Source organism: Grus americana, chromosome 3, assembly GCF_028858705.1.
Source record: "Grus americana isolate bGruAme1 chromosome 3, bGruAme1.mat, whole genome shotgun sequence".
Classification (NCBI taxonomy): Eukaryota; Metazoa; Chordata; class Aves; order Gruiformes; family Gruidae; genus Grus; species Grus americana.
The window spans coordinates 372,118-392,287 of NC_072854.1; the positions used below are offsets into that span (position 1 = coordinate 372,118).

The following is a 20,170-nucleotide window of genomic DNA, read 5'->3' on the forward strand; positions in this document are numbered from 1 at the left end:
GTGCCAGGGTTGTTCCTCCCCAGGGGCAGGACTTTGCGTTTCCCGTGCTGGACTCCGCGAGGTTCCTGTCAGCCCATTTCTCCAGCCTGTCCAGACCCTCTGCACCACAGAGCAGCACGACTGTCTGGCGTACGGCTGCTCCTCCCAGCTCAGTGTCACCTGCAGACTTGCACGCTCTGCCCCATCCTCCAGATCATTAACGTTAAACGGGACTGGACCCAGTGTTGACCCCTGGGGTACGCTGGTCGTTACTGGCCTCCACCTAGACTTTGTGCCTCTGCGACCCTCTGGGCCTGGCCGTGCAGCCAGTTTTCAATGCACCCTGCTGCCTGCTCATCCAGCCCACACTTCAACGGCATCTCCAGGAGGATCTTATGGGAGACAGTGCCAAATGCCTTCCTGAAGCCTGGGCAGACCATGTCCACTGCGCTCCCCTTGCCTGGCAGGCCCGTCGCTTCACCACAGGTCATCAGGCTGGTCAGGCACGACCTCCCCTCGCCAAAGCCATGCTGACTTCTCCTGATGGCTTCCTTGTCCTTCGCGTGCTTAGGAAGGTTCCCAGGAACAGTTGTGCCATCCCCTTCCCAGGGACAGAGGCGAGGTCCTGCTGCAGCCAAACTGCCCCCTCCATACCTGAGCAGTCCCCCCATACCCAAAGCACCCCCATATGAAAGCAGCCCCCCTTACACGAACGGTTCCCACATATCCAAGCAGCCCCCCTGTACCTCAACAGCCTCCTCTTATCCAAGCAGCCCCCTCCTACCCGAACCGCCCCCCCATGCCCGATCAGCCTCCCCCGCCCCGTCAGCTCCCCCCCCCCGTACAAGTCAAGCGGGGCACCCTGCACAGCCCCGGCAGAGCTGCTGCCGCTGCCCAGCGCCTCCCCCGGGCCTCGTTGGGGCCGAGTGGCTCCGGCACAGCGCCCTGCGGCCCCACGCAGTCTCGGCTGCACCCGCGGGGTCACCCCCCCACGCCCCCTCCCCGGTGCCCTTGGCCGGTGTCTCGGTGGGGCCGCGGGCTGGGCCCGCCCCGGCCGCCCCCCCAGGGGACCGGAACGGGGGCACCCGCCGGCGGGACCCCTCTGCGCCGGGGAAGGGCCGCGCTGCCGGGGGTCCTCCGGGGCAGAGCGGGGAGCCCGGGGGTACCGGCCCCTCCCGGCGCCACCGGCCCCGCCGCGGTCCTGCGCGGGGCCCGGGAGGGGGCGTGGCCGGGGGCGTGGCTCCAACCCCGGCCCGCGGGTCTGTGTGGGCGGGGCCGCGGCAGGGGGCGGGGCCGCGGCAGGGGGCGGGGCCGCGGCAGGGGGCGGGGCCGCGGCGGTCCCGGCGCCGGTGCCCGCGGTGCTGCTCGCCCCCGGCATGGAGCCCCCGACCGGCACCGAGAGCGCCCGCCTGGTCAGCCCGCGGGGCGGCCGCGCCGACGGCAGCCTGCGCCTCAAGAGGTACCGCCGGCACCGGCACCGTCACCCCATCGCCCCGGCACCTCCATCACCCCCGGCACCGGCGGCACCCTGGCACCCCCGGCACCTCACCCCGGCACCAGCACCTCCATCACCGGCACCCTGGCACCCTCCTCGCCCCGGTACCCTCAGCACCTCCATCACCGGCACCTCCATCAACCCCGGCACCTCCATCACCCCCATCACCCCGGCACCTCCGGCACCCTTGGCACCCCTGGCACCGCCACCCCCGGCACACCATCGGCCCCTGCTAGCGCCACCTCCCAGTGCCCCCGGCAACCCCTGGCACCCCCACCTCCATCATCCCCTGCATCTGCAACCCTCGATCCCCCCGCACCCGCACTGCCGGCGCTGGCTCCCCCATCACCCTCGGCATCTCTATCGCCCCCGGCTCCCCCATCCTCCCCGGCACCCGCCGGCACCCCACGGCAGCTCCAGCTCCCCCTCCCCGGACCCGCAAGCCCCTGGCACGTCCAGCACTGCCCAGCTCCCACGCCCCCCACCCCCTCGACACCGGCACCCCCGGCACGTCCACACACCTCCCCCGGCCCCCGCGCCTTCATTCATCTGTCACGGACATCAGCACCTCCGCAGACTCCGAACCAGCCCTGGCCGTCCGTGCACCGGCACCTCTTTCCAGCCCACACCGGCACCCTCACCCTCGGACACCGGTACCCATCCCCTTCCCGGGTACCGGCACCTCCATTCGAGCGGAACCAGCACCCCCACCCGTGCGCCAGCCCCGCTCCCCCCTCGGGTGTTCGTCCGGCTGGTACCGGCGCCCAAACGTCACCTCCCCGCACCGGCACGCTGTCCATCCCCTCTCCCGCGCTGGTGTCCCCCGCACCAGCGCCCTGAGCCCCGGCACCGGCGCCCCGTCCAGCAGCCCGGCCCCAGACGCGACACCTCGGTCCCACCGGGACCGGCACCTCCGCCGCGGGCACCTTCCTGCGCCGGGACGGGCACCGGCCCCCGCTCCCGAACGGCTCCCGGCCCCGGGCATCCCCCGGCCCCGCCGCGCAGCCGGGTTCGGGCGGGCAGCTCCGCCCGTGCGGGGCCGGACCGTTCCCCGAGCATCGCCCCGGCCCCGCCGGGACCCCCGTGCCGCCTCCCGCCGCTGCGGCTGCCCGTCCCGGCTGCCCCGCACCCTGCCGGTGCCCCACCGACGGCCCGGCCGCGGACCCCGGTGCAGCAGCGGGACCTGCCGGCGGGCCCGGGCGGGGGCGCGGCTTTGGTACCGGCGGCGGGGCCGGGGACGGCGGGGGTCGGGCAGGCAAACGGTGCGGTCCCCCCGGGACCGGCCCGGGCACCCGAACATCCCCGCGGGTGTCACACGGGCCGGGCCGGTGCCGGGAGAGGGGCTGCCGTGTGCCCGGTGTTCTGCAGCCGCCCGGCCAGCGGGAGCCCTGGGCAGCTGGGATGGACTGCGGCTACCGGGAGCCCTGGGGGTGCCGGGCAGGGGCACCGGGAGCCGGGGCGGCTGCAGTGACCCTCGCCCCCAGTCTGTTTGCAGGCTCACAGGATGCCCTGGCACCGCCGGCTCCCCTGGCTCTGGCTCCCCGCTGCTGCTGCAGCCCCCTCGCCCCCAGCCCCGGCCCGGGGAGGCTCCAGGCCCGCCGCCAGCTGAGCGTCGCCTGCACCGTCTGCTGCGTCTTCATGGTCGGGGAGGTGATAGGTAACGGCGGGACGGGGATGGGGACGGCGATGGGGGGCTGCCAGGGGACAAGGTGCCAGCTGCTCTGCGCCTGCAGGAGGGTACCTGGCACACAGCCTGGCCATCATGACGGACGCAGCCCACCTGCTGACGGACGTGGGCAGCATGTCCGTCAGCCTCTTCTCCCTCTGGGTCTCCACCCGCCCACCCACCAAGACCATGAGCTTCGGCTGGCACCGCTCGGGTGAGCCCGGGGGGAGGGCACGGCTCCACAGGAGCCCCACAGCCAGGGTGGGCGCTGACAGCTCCTGTCCCGCAGAGACGCTGGGCGCGCTGGCCTCCGTCCTCTCTATCTGGGTCGTGACCGGGGCCCTCGTCTACCTGGCGGCTGCCCGCATCGTCAGCAACAACTACGAGATCGAGGCACGAGCCATGCTGGCCACATCCGCCAGCGCCGTCGGCGTCAACCTGGTGTACGTCCCGTGCAGGGCTGTATGCACCCGCGTCCCCTGGCCCTGCATCCCCCCGTGCACCCCCAGCCTGAGCCCTGGCCGCCCCTCCAATGCCCCTGCCCCATGCATGCCCCTGGTGCCGCAAGACCCCCAGCCCTTGTGTCCCCAGGTACTGCCTCCCCCTATTCCCTGTCCCCCATATGCTCCCGGCTCCTACCCCGTGTACGTACATCCCCTGGGTCCACATCCCCTGGCCCCCCCCAAACAGCACCCCCCACATCCCTGCCCCCATGCCCAGCCTGAGCCCTGGCACGTGCCCCAGCCCTGAATCCCTGTCCTGGCCCCACATGCCTCCCTGCAGCGCCGTGCCTCCAGCCCTGCCCCATGGTGGGACTCTGCCCCACACCTCTCCACTCTCCTGGGGCCTGGGTGTGCCTGCCCATGCCCCCTTTGCCTGCGCACCGCTGCCTGCGAGCAGGTCCAGGCAGGGCCATCGAGGCCCCCGCGCCCTGGCTGGCGCATCGCTGAGCCAGCCCTGCTCTCCCCAGCATGGCCTACATCCTGCACCAGTCCCCCGCCAGCCACGGCCACGGCACAGGGGGCTACGAGCAGCTGGAGAGCACTGGGGGCTGCGGGCCCAGCCATGCCCCCCTGCCTGGCAGCACCAGCGTCCGTGCAGCCTTCGTCCATGTGGTGGGTGACCTGCTGCAGAGCGTCGGTGTCCTCGTGGCTGCCACCATCATCTACTTCAAGGTGCCTGGGCGGGACTCCCCTCCGGCACCCAGGGGAATGACTGCCTCAGCCCCACACGGGGTGCTGTGGGGCACCAGGGTCCCGGCCCCCCCCATCACGGTGCCCAGCTCGGCTCTGCCGCCCCCAGGGCCCGCAGCCTCACACAGCCCCTGCTCTCTGCAGCCACAGTGCAAGATCGCAGACCCCATCAGCACCCTCTTCTTCTCGGTCTTTGTCCTTGGCTCCACCTTCACCATCCTCAAGGACGTCTTCAGGGTCCTCATGGAAGGTTTGCAGCGGGCAAGGAGGGTGTGGGACCACGGGTCTGGGGGACTGGTGGGGGTGCAGGAGCTCCATGGGGGTGCAGCTGCCACGGCCCCTTCCCCACGTGGCAGCTCACCCCCTGACAACCTCTGCTCACCCAGGCACAACCCAGCCCACCCCCTGTCCTTCCCTGCCCCCCTGAGCCCCCCCAGCCCGTCCGTCCTCTCCGCCCCAGGCAAACAGCCGGGGGTGAGAGGCTGCCTCACCCTGGAGCCACCGTCCCCAGCCTGGGGCAGCCCCCACCTCCAGCTGCTCCCACCACAAGCCCTGACCCTCATGGGGGCCAGTCCCTCCATGACCAAGTGTTGCTGGCAGGGGCACCACCAGGCATCGAGTTCGACGCGGTGAAGGAGGTGCTGCTGGGCGTTAGCGGGGTGAAGGGCGCCCATGACCTGCACCTCTGGGCCCTGACGCTGAGCCAGCACGCGGTGTCAGCGCACGTGGCTGTCGGTGAGTGCCCGTGCGCAGCCCAGCCAGCTCACGTAGCCCCCAGGGCGTGATCGAGGTCGGGGGGCTCACCGGCTGCCCATGCACCGGGGCTGAGCCATGCTGCCCTGCTGTCCCCAGACACCAGCGCCGACACCGAGACTGTGCTGCGAGAAGCCATCACCCAGCTGCAGAGCAAATTTGGCTTTTCCTCATGCACCGTGCAGGTGGAGCGATACCGGGAGGAGATGGCAGCCTGCCAGCACTGCCAGGACCCCCAGGCCTGAGACCCTCACCCACTGTAGAGCTGGGTCAGGCCTGGCCCCCCACTCCACAGGCGAGCGGGAGCTGCCCCTGGGGCACGGGGTGCAGCGCAGGAGCGGGGGCATTGCTTGGGCTCCTGTCCCTGCACCGCACCCACCCCGCTGCTGTGGAGCCCTGGGGTGGGACAGAGCCCCCGAGCGTGCAGGGTCCTGGCGGGGGGGTGGGGGGTGTGCGTGTGTACAACGCTCAGCCTGGCCTGGGCAGCACAGGGGCTCCCCAGGAACCTCCACCCCCAGCTGTGCCGGTAGGTGACCAGGCCTGCCACAGCCCCAAAGGAGGGGGACCCTGCCCCACCGCGTTCCCCCAGGGAGCCCTGTTGTCCCCGACAGGAGAGGGGACAGGAGGGAGCCGCTGCAGCTGCCGAAGGGCCCAGGGAAGGGAAGGGACGTCCTGGGGTGGGGGGGGGAGCCCAGACCCACCCTGGCCCCCAACACTCCCGTGCCCCCATGGCCGCAGGGGCTGCCCCACCCCCACCCCCCATGGGCTCGCTGCTGCCTGGGCTGGGGGGGGGGGGGCTGCTGCACCCACCTGGGTGCAGGGAGAGGGGGCAGCCAGAGCCTGGAACCCAGCCCCAAGCACCGGCTTCCCCGGCCTTGCTCCCCACCGCCCAGCCCACGCCTTGGCCTGACCCATTCCCACCGCTGAGCTCGTGTCTGTCGTGCCCGTGGAGCGTCTGTCTGTCCGTCTCTTTGTGCAAGGAGTCCAGCGGGCAGTGGCAGAGCCCGCAGCCGCCAATAAACTTGTTGGAGAGCAGCAGCAGCAGCGGTGGGGGCAGCTAGGAGGGGAGTTGGGAGGGGGGGACAACCCCAACCCCCCCAGGCCCCAGCGCCTGCCCCGGGGCCCAGCCAGCACCACAACCAGCCTTTACAAAACAACCAACATTTACTGCACAGTTGAACACAGGCTCAATGTGAGCGACTTCAGAGCTCCCGGCACCTCTGCCGGCCCCCCTGGCACCTGCACGGGTGGGTCAGCCGGCGACGGGGCGTGGGAGGCGAGAACAAGCGCAGCCCCACGCACGCAGGGCCCGCAGGCGATTCCCCAGCGTCAGGCCCCCAGACCCACAGCTCAACCCAGGGACACACACCGGTCCCACCACCCTCCCCGCACCAGCTCAGACCAAACAGCGCAAAAGGATCCTTCTGGGCCCAGAGCACGAGGACGAGTGTCCTGAGCACCCCAGGCGATGGCCAGGAGCGGCCATCCCTCCCCCGAGGCGGGGGCCCAGAGGGTAACAAGCACTGAGAGGGGCCAGGCAGCCCCCCCCAGGCCCCGGCCAGCGCAGCCTGCCCCCGGCCCAAGCTCCTGCCCGGGGCAAGTGCGTGCGGCAGCAGCATGAGGGATCCACCACGCTACTCTGCCGGCAGCGGGGAGCGCTCGGCGGGGCTGGGGCTGCCGGGCTTGTCCCCGTAGAGGGAGGTGAAGCGGGCACGGCGCTCTGGGAGCAGCTGGCGGCTCACGCCGGAGGCCAGCCCCACCAGGCAGTGCGCCCGCACGATGCCTGCCTGCCCACCCGACACCAGCCAGCCGTGCGAGTCCAGGTTGGGGCTGAAGCGCACCTGCGGGAGGAGCAGGGGGTCAGGAGGGAGGGGGTTGAGGCGCCAGGACCCCGGCACGCCGTGGCGGCCTCCTGCCTGCACCCTCCCAGGCTGCGGGGGGCTGTGGGCACGCGTGGCCCCTCTCACCTTGTGCAGGGACTCCAGCTGCAGGCGGTCGAGGCTCAGCTCTGCCTTCACCTCCTGCGTGTGCATCCTGCGCATGGGCTCGCGGCTGGAGAAGTTCTTGAAGCTGCGCTGTGAAGTGGCGGCACCGCAATGAGCGGCACGCCTGGGGCAGGAACACCGCGCACACAGCGGTCCTGCGGCACCGGGACCGCAGCAGGGGCGGACGCTGCTTGCGTGGGGGACACAGGTCGCCCTCAGGGTCACCCACCAAACAGCCACGGCAAAGGGCAGCAGGAGCCAGACCCCCGGGGAGAGGGGGGGTTGCCGCAGAGGTCAGCCTGGGCTCCGCCGGAGGCGAGGGGCTGCCGCGATGTCTGAGCCGTGTCTCCCGGCCCTGCTGCTCCCACAACCCTGCAGGTCCCACCCCGGGTCAGGGGCACCCACGCCGGCACTGCCTGCCCTCCTACCAGGTCCGTGTCCCGGAATCGGATGTAGCTCTTGGTCACCATCTCGCTGTAGCGCCTGGTCTTTGGCAGCGCCTGCTCGCCCTCCTCCGGCCCGGCGGGGCTGCAGGGCAGCAGATCGGCTTTGTAGACCGGCTGTGGGTGAGACGGGGCTCAGGGCAGGGCAGGGGCTCTGCCCGCTCCTCCGCAGACAGGGACCACCAGCGACCGAGCAGGGCTGGGGTCCCCGGGGGCCCTGCCCTGCAGCACGGCAGGTCTGGAGCAGGGGAGGGGAAGGAGGTGCCACCATGAGGGTGGGGGACAACAGGCCTGCCCCACACATGAGCCTGACCCTGAGAGTCCCAAGCCCAGAGCCGAGGCTGCTGTCGCCATCCTTCCCCACCGCACAGCCCCTGCCCGGGCACGACACAGACACCCACCCCCGAGCGTGGCTCAGGACACTCTTCTAGTGACGCAGAAACGGAGCCCCCGCCCTGCCCAGCCCCACGCGTCGCAGACAGGGCCTGCTGAGCACGACGGCATCTTACAAATCTGCGGTCCGAGGACCGCTTGACGTTGAGGGGGTTGATGGCCAGGTCGGGCAGCACCGCAGCCACCAGCTCGCCAGTGATGTCTCCTGCAGCCACTGTGTTCAGCCAGTCCGAGCCCGAAATGCTCTGCAGGAACAGACGGCTCTAGGGCACAGGGTCCCAATGGGCACCCCCCAGCTCCGCCCCCCGGGAGGGATGGCCGTGGAAGCGCGGCTAGCTCGGACACAGATGGGGACACCACCACCGCCTCACCCGGCTGCCGTGGTCCCTCGTTCAAGGGGCAGAGGGTGACCCCAAAAGCCAAGGACTCACACGGCCGGGTGACGTCACCCCCACCCATGGGTGACAGCCGGCACCAGGCTTGGGGCAGACGCCCACCCCTCCGACACAGCCCCCGGGACAGAACTGCCCTGCGCCAGCCTCTTACCCACACGGTCCCCTTCCGAGGGGCCACGAAATAAGCCTTGAAGCCCAGGTACCCGGCGTCTATGTAGTGGATCCCACAGAGACCGTAACTGCCACGGAAATGGAACGCGTGAGGACGGAGCTCTGCGCTGCCCCCCTGACACAGCGAGAGCCAGGCAGCAGCCCACCTCCCCAGAGACCCCGGGACCCGGACGGACGGAGGGGGAACGTCCTTGCTCTAGCAGCATGTCACAACATCACAGGGCAGCTCCTGGAGGTTGAGAACACACCAAGACCCCAGGACCCTTCTGCCAACTTGTGCCAGTCTGGGGGGACGCAGGAGCCCCCTGCCCAGCCTGGGGGCCTCGTCCTTCCCTGTGCCCGCCTTGCTTCCGCCCCAGCATGGCATCCCCAACGCTGCGCAGCTGCGGCGTGACCCGGCACGAGCAGAGCCTGCCCTCACCATGGGTCAGCCGGACGTTCCCAGGGAGGGAGAGGCCAGAGGGGCCCCTGGGACACCCGGGAGGTAAGACCAGACCCCAGGAGCTGGCTGGCCCCTGGGCATGGAGCCATGGCCCTGGCACTCACGAGGCGTAGCAGTTGTCCTGGGCCACGGTGACCCCGTTGTACGGCAGCAGCCAGGCCACCTCAGTGCTGAGGAACCGCTTGATGCTGTTGATGGGCTCGTAGAGCCGCCGCACGTCCCAGAACTTGATCTTACGGTCGCTCCCTGCCGTGACCAGGAAGTTGCTGAGAACCAGGAGAAATGCAGCACTGAGACCCCAGCACGGAGCCGTGCCCCGTCCCTGCCACAGCGACGAGGTGGTCCCAGTGCCGCAGCACAGCGCTGCTCCCACAGGCAGTGGCTCGAGCCCTCCTCACCCCGGAAAGCCCAGCGCAACCTCTTCGGCGCCTCAGAGGGCTGAGCACCACCAGCACCGAGTCCTCTTAGGCCTGTCTCAGCAAAGGAGCCTCATCTGCAGGAACGAGCCCGCTCTCCAGGCAGCGCCCGCTCCCCTGCCCTCACCTGTCAGCCTTGCACCACTCGATGCTCCGGACCGCGTGGTCGTGGGCTAGAAAGCACCGGAAAGGGTAGAGCTTGAGGGAGCCGTCGGGCTGGTGCACGCACTGCAGTAGGGACTTGGTGAGCAGGTTCCAAATGGCCACGGTGCCTGCGGGAAGGAGACCTGCCCCGTGAGGAGCTGCCCCGGCAGCTGCCCCGTGACCATGCCAGCGTGGCACAGGACGCCCAGCGCTGCAGCGTGGGACGGGCAGGGGCTGCAGGAGCTGTGAGCGGCCGAGCCAGGGCCGGAGTCGGGGCCAGGGCTTAGAGCGGGACAGGATGGCTCGGGTACGGCAGGTCACGGCAGCGCAGCACAGAGCTGCGGATCGCCTGAAGCCAGACACAAACTTGCATCCAGGCAAGTCAGACAGATGTGGATTAAGCCAGAGCCACCTTCCTGGAGCCAACAGGCACGTGAGGTTGCCTGTGGCCAGCCCACGATAAGCCTTCCCCCGGCCCAGGGATGGGCAGAGAGGTTCCTGCGTGGTGTCTGCCACTTCGTCCTGGTTTCAGCTGGGACAGAGTTAATTTTCTTTCTGGCAGCTGGTATAGTGCTGTGTTTTGGATTTAGGAGGAGAATAATGTTGATAACACACTGATGTTTTCAGTTGTTGCCAAGCAGTCAAGGACTTTTCAGCTTCTCACACCGCCCTGCTAATGAGAAGGTGGGGAGTGCACAAGAAGCTGGGAGGGGACACGGCCAGGACAGCCGACCCAGACTGGCCAAAGGGATGTTCCATACCATACGATGTCATGCTCAGTACATACACTCAGTATATAACTGGGGGTTAGCTGGGAGGTGGGAGGCTCAGGAACTAGCCGAACGTTGGCTTTGGGTGATGAGCGGTTGTGCTCACTCGTTTTTTATATTCTTTTATCATTATTATTATTCTCTGCCTTTTCTGTCCTATTAAACTGTCTTTATCTCAACCCATGAGTTTTACCTTTTTCTGTTCGATTCTCTCCCCCATCCCACTGCAGGGGGAGCGAGCGAACGGCCGTGTGGTTGTTTTAGCTCCCGGCCGGGCTAAACCACGGCACACTGCTGCTTGCCCTAACGCTGCCCTGTACCTCATCCTCAGGCTCCCCCATTCCCTGCTCCGGGCTGAGGCTGAAGGAGCGCAAAGCTCCGTGCGCGTCTCTGCCCGCTGCGGGGTGAGGGATGCTCCCTGGCGCCGCGGGACGCAGACCCCTCTTGTGCTGGAGGGGACTCACCGTCATAAAAACCGGCTGCAAGGTGATGATGGGGCTTGGACGGCATCCAGGAGAGGCTGAAGCACTGGCCGCACTCGGACACGTTCCCTGCCTGGATGGAGCCCACCTGGAGCGTGGCAATACACTGCACCTGGAGGCCACGGGACAGGCATCAGTCATGGCGGCGTGCTGGTACCACCCACGTCCCGAGAGCTGGGGACACCCAGGTTTGGGAGCATGGCTCTACCCTGCCACCCCAAGCACCTCCGCAGGCGTCCCGACTCCCTCCCCGGCTCTCCCGCCTGCACAGCCAGCAGGCTCGCTGGGTGCCAGGCACTGCAGTGGTAGGGGACACTGACCTTGCAGATAACGTGCTTGTGGAAGGACCCATCTAGAAGAGAACAGAGGAGGGTCAGGACAGGCACAGTTCTCCTAGAAGCTCCCTGTGGCGGGAGCTGCTCAGCAGCCCAGAGCCTGGCTCCATGCTCCCTGCAGCCCTGGCCAGGGCTCCCGGTCCCTGTCCCCACCGCAGCCCACAAACAGCGGGCGAGTGCTCCCAGCAGCAGCAAACGGAGCGCAGGGAGCAGCAAATCCAGGAGCGGGCAGTGCCAGGACCTCCAGGAGCCAGACCTGCCTGCACTGCAGGAAACGCTGCCCTGAAAGGCACCGCAGGCAGGGACAGGGCAGGGCTGACATCCCCCCACCCCAGCGATCTTTGCTCCACCACGAACCACGACCAGCTGCCTGCCTTGATGGGAGATGCCTTCACCAAACGCAGGGGCGGCACACAGGGGCCAGACCGGACTGTGACCGCCCCGGGGAGGAAAGGAGCAGCTGTGCGGGACAGACTGCTCTGCCAGGCAAAGGTGGCCAGGGCAGCCAGTGACGGGGGCCGGAGCAGCCCGGGCAGCCGCTCCCAGGGACGGCAGACTGCACAGAGACCCCTGCGCCCAAACGGTTCAGGACGAGATGCCCACAGGACCCCCCCCCCCCCCCGCACCAGCTTTATCCTCTGGAGAATCTCCCCTGCCAACGACACACAACACAAGCGCTGCCCTCATGCTGCACCTCTCGAGCCAGAACACCCCCCCCCGCCCCCAGCATGGGGCTGTCCTCAGGCACAGTGAGCACCAGACCAGCACGTCCGCACCCCAGAGCGCGGCAGCTGCAGGCAGAGGTGGTGTGATGCAGAGATACGGAGGAGCCATGCATCTTCTCTGGCACCTCTGGAGAGCAGCGCCGGGCTCCGTCAGGCGGAAACCCCCAGCGCGGGTACGTGGAGCCCCAGGGGAAGCCAGCACAGCCACGCCGACCCGGGAGCTCCTGGCAGGGCCCCAGTGTACCGCAGTCTGGCGCTGATCCTGCGGCTGCAAACCAGCATCCCCAGTCCGGCTGCGCGGCACAAGGACAGTACGTGCAGCCGCAGCCGGGCTGATGCTACGTGACAGGACCCGGCCTGTCCGCAGGAGCTTTGCAGGCTGGGGAAGGATCCGCGCCTGCCGCAAGCTCCCCACGTGGGGGTTGCGGCAGCCAGCACAAACCACCCAGAGCCGGAACGCCGAGAGGGGGGCGGGAAAGGCAGCGCCAGCAGCCGGCGCAGGGCTGGTGCAGGCAGCAGCACGACGTGCTGATGGGGGTCGGCAGCCACGCTCGGTCGCGGGGAACCCATTTCCCATTGTCAGCCACGGACGCGCAGCCTGTCGGCCACGGCTGAGCGACCACAAGCAGCACGCACAGGTCATCAATCTCGCTCGTCGCCCAGCAGATGAGACTATTACAAGCACCATTAGCCCGAGCCAGCCGAACGCTCAGAGCCCCAGATCCCTGCTAAGACAAACAGCTCGAGCCAGGCTGGAACACGCAGCTCTGCCGCTACAGGACACGCTCCCAGCGGCAAGTAGGGAGGTGGGGAAAGGCTTGGGAACGCGCTAGCGCGGCTACGCCTTGCCCTGCAACCCCACCGAGAGCACCCTGCCGGCATACCCAGCTCCAGGCAGGGCTGCCCGTGGCTGTGCCCCTGCCAGCACCGCGGCCCCAGCCCAGCCACCTCGGCACAGCAGGCTCCCTCGGGCGCGGGCAGAGGGTCCCCAGCCTTGGGACTTGCGCACCGCCCACCCCGGCACGGTGGGATGAGGGCCAGGACGCCCCTGCCCAGCAGCGCAGCTCTTCCTACCTTTTACCTGGGTTCTCTTGGAGCGCTGCAGGGCCCCTGGGTGCGGGAGGGAGTACAGGACCACCTTGCCATCTGAGAAGGCCACGGCCAGCAGCCCCAGCCGGCTCATCTGCGGGTGCTGCAGAACAACACACGGAGCCCCAGGGTCACCGTCCCTCATCCGGGAAGGTGAGGCTTTAGCGAGGGCACGGACTCGGGAGCCCCAGGGGAAACCAAAGGCGGCCCCTCCAGCGGCAAACTCACCTTCCTGGCAGCAGTGGGTGGCTCCCAGGCGCCGCTGGGGCAGAACTTCATGTCCCAGACGCAGCCGTGGTCGGCAGCGACGGCATAGGCCAGCCCGGCTTTGTCAGCAGAGCTGCAGGCACGGGTTGAGCCATGAAGAACACGGGAGCTGGTGCCCAGCAGCGCCGGTACGCACCAGCAGCTTCCAGCGTACACCAGAAGCAGAGCTGGCTACCAGCACAGCCCCCGTGGGGTTTGGACTGTGGCTGGCGGCTCTGGGGGAGGATGAACCTCACCACCCCCCTCAGCTGTGGGGAGACAAGGCGCAGGCACCCTGCCCCATCCCTGGGAGCCGGGCAGCCGCCAGCCCCGTCCCCAGGCCAGTCCACTCACCCCTGCTCCTGCTGCAGCGTGCCCAGGCCCCAGAGCTGCAGGAGCGCGAGGCCCCCGTGCAGCCCGGCCATGCTGTGCGTCTCCTCCATGCTCCCGTGGCAGTACAGAGCCACGTACTGAGAGGCCGCCGAGCCCTCTGGCGACGGGCACCACTCCATCGCCCACACAGGGCCGCCCACGAAGAAGGACACGTCCAGGCGTTCCTCGTGGGGCTGCAGGGAGCTGAACCTGCCAGCAGGGAAGCGGGTAAGGGCATGGGGCGAGAGCCACGCCGCTGTGGGGCGGGGGTAGCACCCAGCTGGTGCAGAGCCCTGGCACGGGGCTGGGGGGGCGGTGGGACCCCAGGGCACGCTGTGCGTGCTGGTTGCTCGGCCTGCCACCGCTCCTGCTGCCTGGGGCAGCTGCCCGGCCCTGCCAGGACCACGGCTCTGGAGGTTACTGCCTGTCCCAGGCACGATGCCCATCACCCCGTCACACACCTGTTTACCCTGTACAAGACACCGTCGTCTTCGATGCCCTCCCGCTGGATGGAGAAGAGGGGAGACTTCTCCTCTGCCGGCAGGTATGGGGCAGCTTCACTGGGGAGGCAGGAGAAGGTGAGAGGATGTCTCCCCCATCCTTTACCCAGTCACCCCTCGGCACAGCTCCATGGCCCAGCACCCATCCCAGCCTCTGCACAGCCCGGCGTGCCCTGCTGCCGGCCACCCCGAGGGCTACTATGACTCTACGGCCAAACCCATGAGAACCCCAAAGCCCATGACAAGAACGCCCCATCCTTTCTGTTGGGGCCTGATCCTGCCAGAGGGGTGGCAAGTGCAGGACCCACCGTGCCCTCACTGTCCCCCAGCCCCAATGGCCAGGGCCACCTGCTCTCCCCGCCCCAGTTCACCCTAAACATTGCCAGGACCTGCCCCATCACGCAGCGCCTGTGCTGCGCGTCCCTCCCAGCACCCCTGTTCCCACGCTGCTCCGACCGTACCTTTCAGAGAGACATGTCCACTTGTGTGCCAAAGGGATCCAGTCGGGAAACTCCCACTGCGAGTACTTCTGATCCCTCCTGCAGCAGATGCGCCAGACCTCAGCGACAGCCCCGCTTCCTGGTCCTGCCTGCAGCGCGGGCAGCCCCACGCCGAGGGCTCTCAGCCCCTGCCCTTCCCCACACCCCCTGCTTGGCCCAGCCCTGCTCTGTCACCCACGGTGCTTCCCACAGGTGACGGGCCCCATCCGCAGCGGAACACCAACGTTCCCGATGGCGCACGCTCCTTTCTCCTCACGCCTGCGATAGCAATGGTACCCAGGGCACCCGCTCCCCGTAGCCCAGCCCGAGCACCCCAGCACCCCCGAGCTCCCACTCACAGGCTGCAGGTGAGGCTGGAGCACTTCTCCACCGGGGCCATGATGGAGTTGTGGAATCCGTTGGGAGCAAGGCCTCGGCACTGGGGCTTGGATCTCTGGGCACAAGAGCAGACTCAGAGCAGGACCCGCCAAAGGACCCGGCCCAGGCTGCCTCTGCCTGCCCAAATGTCCCCGTGAGCCCCTGGGGAACTGTGCGTCCTAAATGGCAGCGATGCAGCTGACAAGCACAGAGCTCTCCCCCAGCCACCAAGACCGTGTCACACTGGGCTAAAGACACACAGTCCCACTCTGGGGACTTCCACAAACTACAGAACAGCCTCCAGGACCCTGCCGCCACCGCCCATCAGCTTCAGCAGGAGCTGAGACCCTCGCACCCTCTCCCAGGAGTACCTGTCGCCCTGTCCCCATCCACCCTCACTCGGAGCTGCCTCTGTCTGCAGTTAAGCCCAAAGATCTCACGCTCAGATTCACGGCTGGCAGGCGCCGTGCCATCCCTGAGTCCTGCCTCAGGGCCGTTCTGCCCCAAACGGCCGGAGGTGGGGACACCACACGACAGCTCAGGCACTTTGTGTTGTTCATGCCAGGCCAAAGGTAAGAAGCAGCCAAGGCAGAGACCCCTGACCCTTACCCCTGCAGACGACACCTTCCCACCGTGTCCCCGGAGCGCCTCCAGCTCTGGCTCCGACGCCTCACTGAGTGGCGCATCACTCCCCTCCTCCTCCTCTGCCTGCAGCAACACCTCCTTCGAGGGCACAAAGTCAGCATCTCGTGCAGGATCATCGCTATCCGTTTCCTCCTCCTTCCTCCTCCGGCTCCGACGCTTCTTCTGGATATGCTCGAGCTCTGGCTCCTGGGCACCTTCGGTGGGAGCCGGAGGCTGGTACACCGACGTCAGCTCCTCCGCCAGCTCTTGCAGGTACAGCAAAGCCCTGGGACACCAAAGGCATTGCCCAGAGGTGAGCAGAGGGACAGCACAGAGACCAGCCAGCCCTCCCTCCAGGGCCGGGCAGACACGCTTCCCCAGCTCGTGGTCTGGACTCACAATTCGCTCCAGAGCTGCCCAGCTGGGCTGCGGCAGGGCCCGTCTGGATGCCCGGCCAGCCTCCAGGCCAGCCACTCGGACAGCCAGCATCCCCTGCCCCTCCCCAGGGACCACCAGCCTGCCCAGGTCTCTGCAGCAGGCAGGGGAAGGCATTCAGCAGGCAGAGCAGCACGTGGCTCTTTGCCAGCCAGAAAGCGGGAAAGCCAGAGATCTTCCCGCAAGCACCCTCAGCAAAGGGCACCTCGCTGCAAGTGCTGCACCCTCCCTCTGCACAGTGGAGCAAGGGGACTGGGACACTGCAACTCTGCCAGCTCTGCCCCTACACACCCAGCGCTCCTGCGGGCACTGGAGAGCACAGGCACCACCTGAGCTGCCTACAGAGGCCCCAGAGCACAGGGGCTTCCCCCAGGACTCGCTCCCCTTTAAGCGGCGTGTGGCTCGCGCAGCTTGCTCTGCTCCCTGCCCAGGACAAGCCTCCTCCTGGCTTGGTCAGGAACCAAGGAAACCTCTTCCCTAGTGCTCTCAAACACCCGCTGCACACGAGCTCATCTACAGCCTCTGCTGTTCCCCACACCCCCGTGCTCCTGGATCCAAACACATTCCCCTAAAGCGGGAAAAGATAATTCCGTGGGGAATCAGTCTGTCCCACTGATGTGGCACTAAGTCCTTCAGCAAAGAAGCCGAGACGCCCCAGGCGAGGCAGAGGTCTCGAGGACCCGCTCCGAGAGCGGTGTCTGTCTGTCCTTCCCATCTCCCCAGGGCACCCGCCCCTGGACCCCCGCATCCCGTGCCCCTGCTTACACTTTGGCTGCCCGACGCTTGGGGCGCCCGCTGGGGGGGGTCTCCAGGCCTTCTGACGCCTCGCTGTTCCCCAGCATCTTCTGCGCACAGATGGGCTCCGGGGTCGGGCACTCCAGGTCCTGAGACAGTTTCAGCAGCAGCATCTCTGTCTTGGATTTCCGCCCACGCTTCCCGGGTGCCTTCGGGGCCGGCACGGAGCCGTTCTCCGAGGTTCTTGAGGGCTCGCCGTGTCCCTCAGTCTCTGCAGGGGCTGGGCCATTGGGGTCACTAGGACTATTTTTTGGTTTTTGGGTTTGGATATTTTTTTTCTGGGATTTGGCAGCTTCTACTCCCTCCTCAGAGTGGGTCAAAGCATCCAGATGTCCGAGTGGCGACAGTTCTCCTGCCCCCCAAAAAGAACAGACGGAGTTAGCACAAAAACACAGCAAGGCTCTCGGTGCAGCGATGCGCCGGGCTGCCAACACCCAACCGGCGCAGCACCAGGTGACGGCGAGGCTTGGGCACCGGCAAAGTACCGACAGCACGGAGCCAGGGCCAGACCGGGAGGACGGACGGACGGACGGACACCCCTCTCTCCACCTGCCCCGTGAAACCCAGAGCTCTGCTCCCGGGCAGCGGCGGGGTTTCACGGGTGCTCCCCGTCCCCGGGCACCGCACCCCGCACCCCTCGCCGCCCCGGTCCCCCCCCCCCCCGGTACGTACGGAGCGCTCGGGGCTTGCTCTCCCGCACTCGGCTGCGGCTCCGGCTGCTGGCGGTGGGGACCGATCCCCGTCCCGAGCGGCTCCGGCGGCTCCGCTCCCGGCAGCGCGGCCCTCGGGCGGCACTGGAAGCCATCCGGGTGGATCCCGACGGGCTCCCGGAGCCGCCGCCGCCGCCGCCCCGCTAAGGGCCGCGCCGCCAAGCACGGAACCGGATCCGGAAGCGCGGAAGGATAGTGTCACGCTGGGAACGTCATTACCGAAAGGGTCTACGCCCTCCCTCGCCACGTGACCGGTGCCTGCACAACCGCAGGCGTCCACGCGTGAATGAGAGGTGCCTGCGCAGGACGGTGCGGGGACCCCAAAACCGAGGGGACAAGTCGACGTGGGGTAGAACCGGACGAACCGGGACGCGTGAGATGATAAAGCACAATCAAGCGCTGACGCCATTACCGGTGTCCTAACGGCGACACGCACCGCCTTTCACTAGCGCAGATCGGGGGACCGCGGCAGCACCAACGGGCACCCCCGGAGCTCCGGTCACCGGCCCAGCGCTGCTGCACGGGTCAGCCATGGGTGCTGCTTGCGGCAGTAACGCACGGAACAACGGCAGGAGCTCAGTGCGCGTGCGCTGACGGTCTGTTGTTAGAACGCCGGAATGTCAGGGGAGAGCGCGAACGCAGTCCCCCACTACCACAAATTATGCAGTCGAGTTTCCCGCATTTGGGGAAATCGCAGGGGTCAGCACACCCGGAGTGCAGGGGATGAGCCTCGCCCTGGGAAAACCACCTGCCTGATCATGGTGTCTCCCCTGCCAGGTAAGTATGACACCCCCTCCCGCACCGCACCGCCACATCACTCCACACCCACCCCCAACGCACGGACACCGCACGCCGCGCCCCTCTCCCCCCCGCACGCGCACACCACGCGTCCTACACCCCACGCTCCGCCGCCATCACGCAGCGCACACGCACCACTCGACGCCCGCGACCGGCGGTGGCGCGGCGCGGCGCGGGGTTCTCCCGTCAGCCCCTGCGCCGATGATCTGCATGGACACGCCCCGTCCCGCAAGGCCCCGCCCCCGGTCACCGCCCACTAACGCCCAGTGCTGGGGCCTGGGGCGATCCGGGCACCGGCGGCGGCACGGCGGGAGCAGCCGCCCGCGGAGAAGCCGCCCCGCGGCCCGCGCACCCTCCCTGGGAAGGCGAGGGGCTGGTTAACGCCGGCACTCGCCGCACCCCGGACCCGCCGGCTCCCGCGATCCGTGCCTGTGACCCCACGGGCCCTCGCGCTCCCTCGGCAAAGGCAAACCCAAACCCACCCTCCCATCCCTCTCCCGCCGCCTGGGTGCTGCCGGTTGGGCTCGTCGCCCTCGCCCCGCCGCGGGGAGGAACTGGGACTCTCGGGGCTTTATCCCCCGCGCCTTTGGAGCCAAAAGCGTCCCCGCTCACGTTTCACACGTCCACCGGCCGATTAACTGTCACCAAATAAATGAAGCGGCGAAGGCCCCGCGCCGGCCGTCCTCCCCGCACGGAGCGCCGGCCGCAGCAGGAGCCGCCGCCGAGGCCCTGCCGTGGCAGGGGGCGGGTGCTGCGGGTGACGCCGGTCCAGCCTCGTGGCCGCGGTGACGCAAGCCCCGGTACCCGCAGACTGGAGCGGCTCTGGGGTCCGTGCCGGCTGCTCGGGGGCTGGCGGGGCGTGGGACAACAGCCCGTGCCGTACCGGTGGCAGAGCGAGGTCCGAGAACGGAAACGGCCGCGCACAAAATTCAGGGTGAGCTTCAGATAGGGCATGAAATACTTGGAGAAAAGACTTTTGACCCGTGAGGACGGGTCCCAGGTGCGGGAGGACGGATAAGAAACCTGCTTGGGACAGCGCTGAGGTCTGGTTGGGTTTATCGACGTCGGCGGTTGTGTCTGCGGGGGTTTGGCTGCTACTACATTGAAGCAAAGCGGCACGCGAGAGGCCGGAACGAGGCCCGGACGGGGCAAGCGGAGGCGAGAGGAACGACGCTGAGCGCATCAGAGGGCAGGGGAGAAGAGGAGAAGGGGAGGTGGAAGGTCTTGGACTGCCGACTGTAAAGGATCATCAAGTCCGGCAGCGAGAACAGGTGATGGGATAGCAGGGCCCCGGCAGCGACGGGTCCTGAGCTCCCCGGGCGCGGGCGGCCCTGGGGCCGTAACTCCGGACGTTCGGCGAAAGAAGGGGTGAGTCTGGAGGCCTCAGCGGGGCAAGGCGGGAGTACCGCAGCGAAGATTCACGGGCCTTTTCAGGCCTCCGCGGCGACAGACTACGTGCCAGCAGGACCCGAGGGCCTCAGCGCGTCAGCGAGACGCAAGGAAGGAAGGAAGGGGCGAAGCACCTGGGAAGAAGGGGCACCGGCCGGAGCCTCCGCGTCCGCTCCCGCAGAGCCGCCCGCGCGAGGCCCCGGGGACGTTCACGCTCCCGGTCGCGCAGCCGTGGGCCCGCTGCCCTCTGCCTGGCGCCGGGGGCCGCCGGCTGCCGAGAGCCGGGTGCTGCCCACAGCCCGGCCCCGGGTCCCCGCCCGGCGCGTCCTGGCCCCGGCTCGGGGGCTCCGCGGCTCCGCTGCCGCGGCCGGGCCTTGGGGCGGGGCCTTGGGGCGGGGCCTTGGGGCGGGGCCTTGGGGCGGGGCCTTGGGGCGGGGCCCTGGAGCTCGCGCCGCTGCCGGCAGAGCCGCGCCTGGTCGATAGGGGCGGGGCCTTGCGGGAGGACTGGGGCGTGTCCATGCAGATCATCGGCGCAGGGGCTGACGGGAGAACCCCGCGCCGCGCCGCG

At 68.5% G+C, this 20,170-nt stretch overlaps 2 protein-coding genes and 1 non-coding gene across 5 annotated transcripts; 1 reads left to right on the top strand and 2 right to left on the bottom strand.

Annotated features, from left to right (window-relative positions):
* The first annotated feature begins 1,289 nt into the window (after positions 1 to 1,289).
* Positions 1,290 to 6,121, top strand: SLC30A3 (solute carrier family 30 member 3). Of its 2 annotated transcripts, none has more exons than XM_054820289.1 (8): positions 1,290 to 1,438; positions 2,959 to 3,131; positions 3,208 to 3,354; positions 3,430 to 3,583; positions 4,111 to 4,315; positions 4,478 to 4,583; positions 4,934 to 5,068; positions 5,186 to 6,121. In XM_054820289.1, the coding sequence occupies exons 1-8, from the start codon at positions 1,356 to 1,358 to the stop codon at positions 5,329 to 5,331; spliced, it is 1,149 nt and encodes a 382-aa protein (XP_054676264.1). In that variant the 5' UTR covers positions 1,290 to 1,355; the 3' UTR covers positions 5,332 to 6,121. The 2 variants fall into 2 exon arrangements, with proteins under 2 accessions (XP_054676264.1, XP_054676265.1); XM_054820290.1 differs by having other exon boundaries at positions 4,946 to 5,068.
* A 110-nt stretch (positions 6,122 to 6,231) lies between these two features.
* On the bottom strand, positions 6,232 to 18,186 carry GTF3C2 (general transcription factor IIIC subunit 2). 2 transcript variants are annotated; one of them, XM_054820285.1, is made up of 18 exons: positions 17,378 to 18,186; positions 16,676 to 17,057; positions 15,461 to 15,761; positions 14,833 to 14,927; positions 14,456 to 14,533; positions 13,956 to 14,054; positions 13,477 to 13,704; positions 13,105 to 13,216; positions 12,862 to 12,979; positions 11,048 to 11,079; positions 10,710 to 10,839; positions 9,459 to 9,603; positions 9,020 to 9,181; positions 8,454 to 8,541; positions 8,024 to 8,152; positions 7,500 to 7,631; positions 7,054 to 7,258; positions 6,232 to 6,927 (listed from the first exon to the last, which is right to left on the bottom strand). In XM_054820285.1, the coding sequence occupies exons 1-18, from the start codon at positions 17,508 to 17,510 to the stop codon at positions 6,437 to 6,439; spliced, it is 3,060 nt and encodes a 1,019-aa protein (XP_054676260.1). In that variant the 5' UTR covers positions 17,511 to 18,186; the 3' UTR covers positions 6,232 to 6,436. The 2 variants fall into 2 exon arrangements, with proteins under 2 accessions (XP_054676260.1, XP_054676261.1); XM_054820286.1 differs by having other exon boundaries at positions 7,054 to 7,161; positions 17,378 to 18,180.
* LOC129205473 (U1 spliceosomal RNA) lies at positions 18,037 to 18,200 on the bottom strand. The gene has a single exon (XR_008576758.1). It is a non-coding gene; the product is annotated as a U1 spliceosomal RNA (small nuclear RNA).
* Between the last annotated feature and the right edge of the window lie 1,970 nt (positions 18,201 to 20,170).

What these genes read in the sequence shown, in the direction of transcription:
- SLC30A3 (XM_054820289.1), top strand. Translation starts at nt 1,356, where the DNA reads ATGGAGCCCCCGACCGGCACCGAGAGCGCCCGCCTGGTCAGCCCGCGG. An exon ending in GGCAGCCTGCGCCTCAAGAG is followed by an intron (nt 1,439 to 2,958) that starts GTACCGCCGGCA and finishes CCTCGCCCCCAG; the next exon opens with TCTGTTTGCAGGCTCACAGG. An exon ending in CATGGTCGGGGAGGTGATAG is followed by an intron (nt 3,132 to 3,207) that starts GTAACGGCGGGA and finishes CTGCGCCTGCAG; the next exon opens with GAGGGTACCTGGCACACAGC.
- GTF3C2 (XM_054820285.1), bottom strand. Translation starts at nt 17,510, where the DNA reads ATGGCTTCCAGTGCCGCCCGAGGGCCGCGCTGCCGGGAGCGGAGCCGC. An exon ending in ACAAGCACGTTATCTGCAAG is followed by an intron (nt 10,840 to 11,047) that starts GTCAGTGTCCCC and finishes CGTGGCCTCCAG; the next exon opens with GTGCAGTGTATTGCCACGCT. An exon ending in GGTCCTCGGACCGCAGATTT is followed by an intron (nt 7,632 to 8,023) that starts GTAAGATGCCGT and finishes TCTCACCCACAG; the next exon opens with CCGGTCTACAAAGCCGATCT.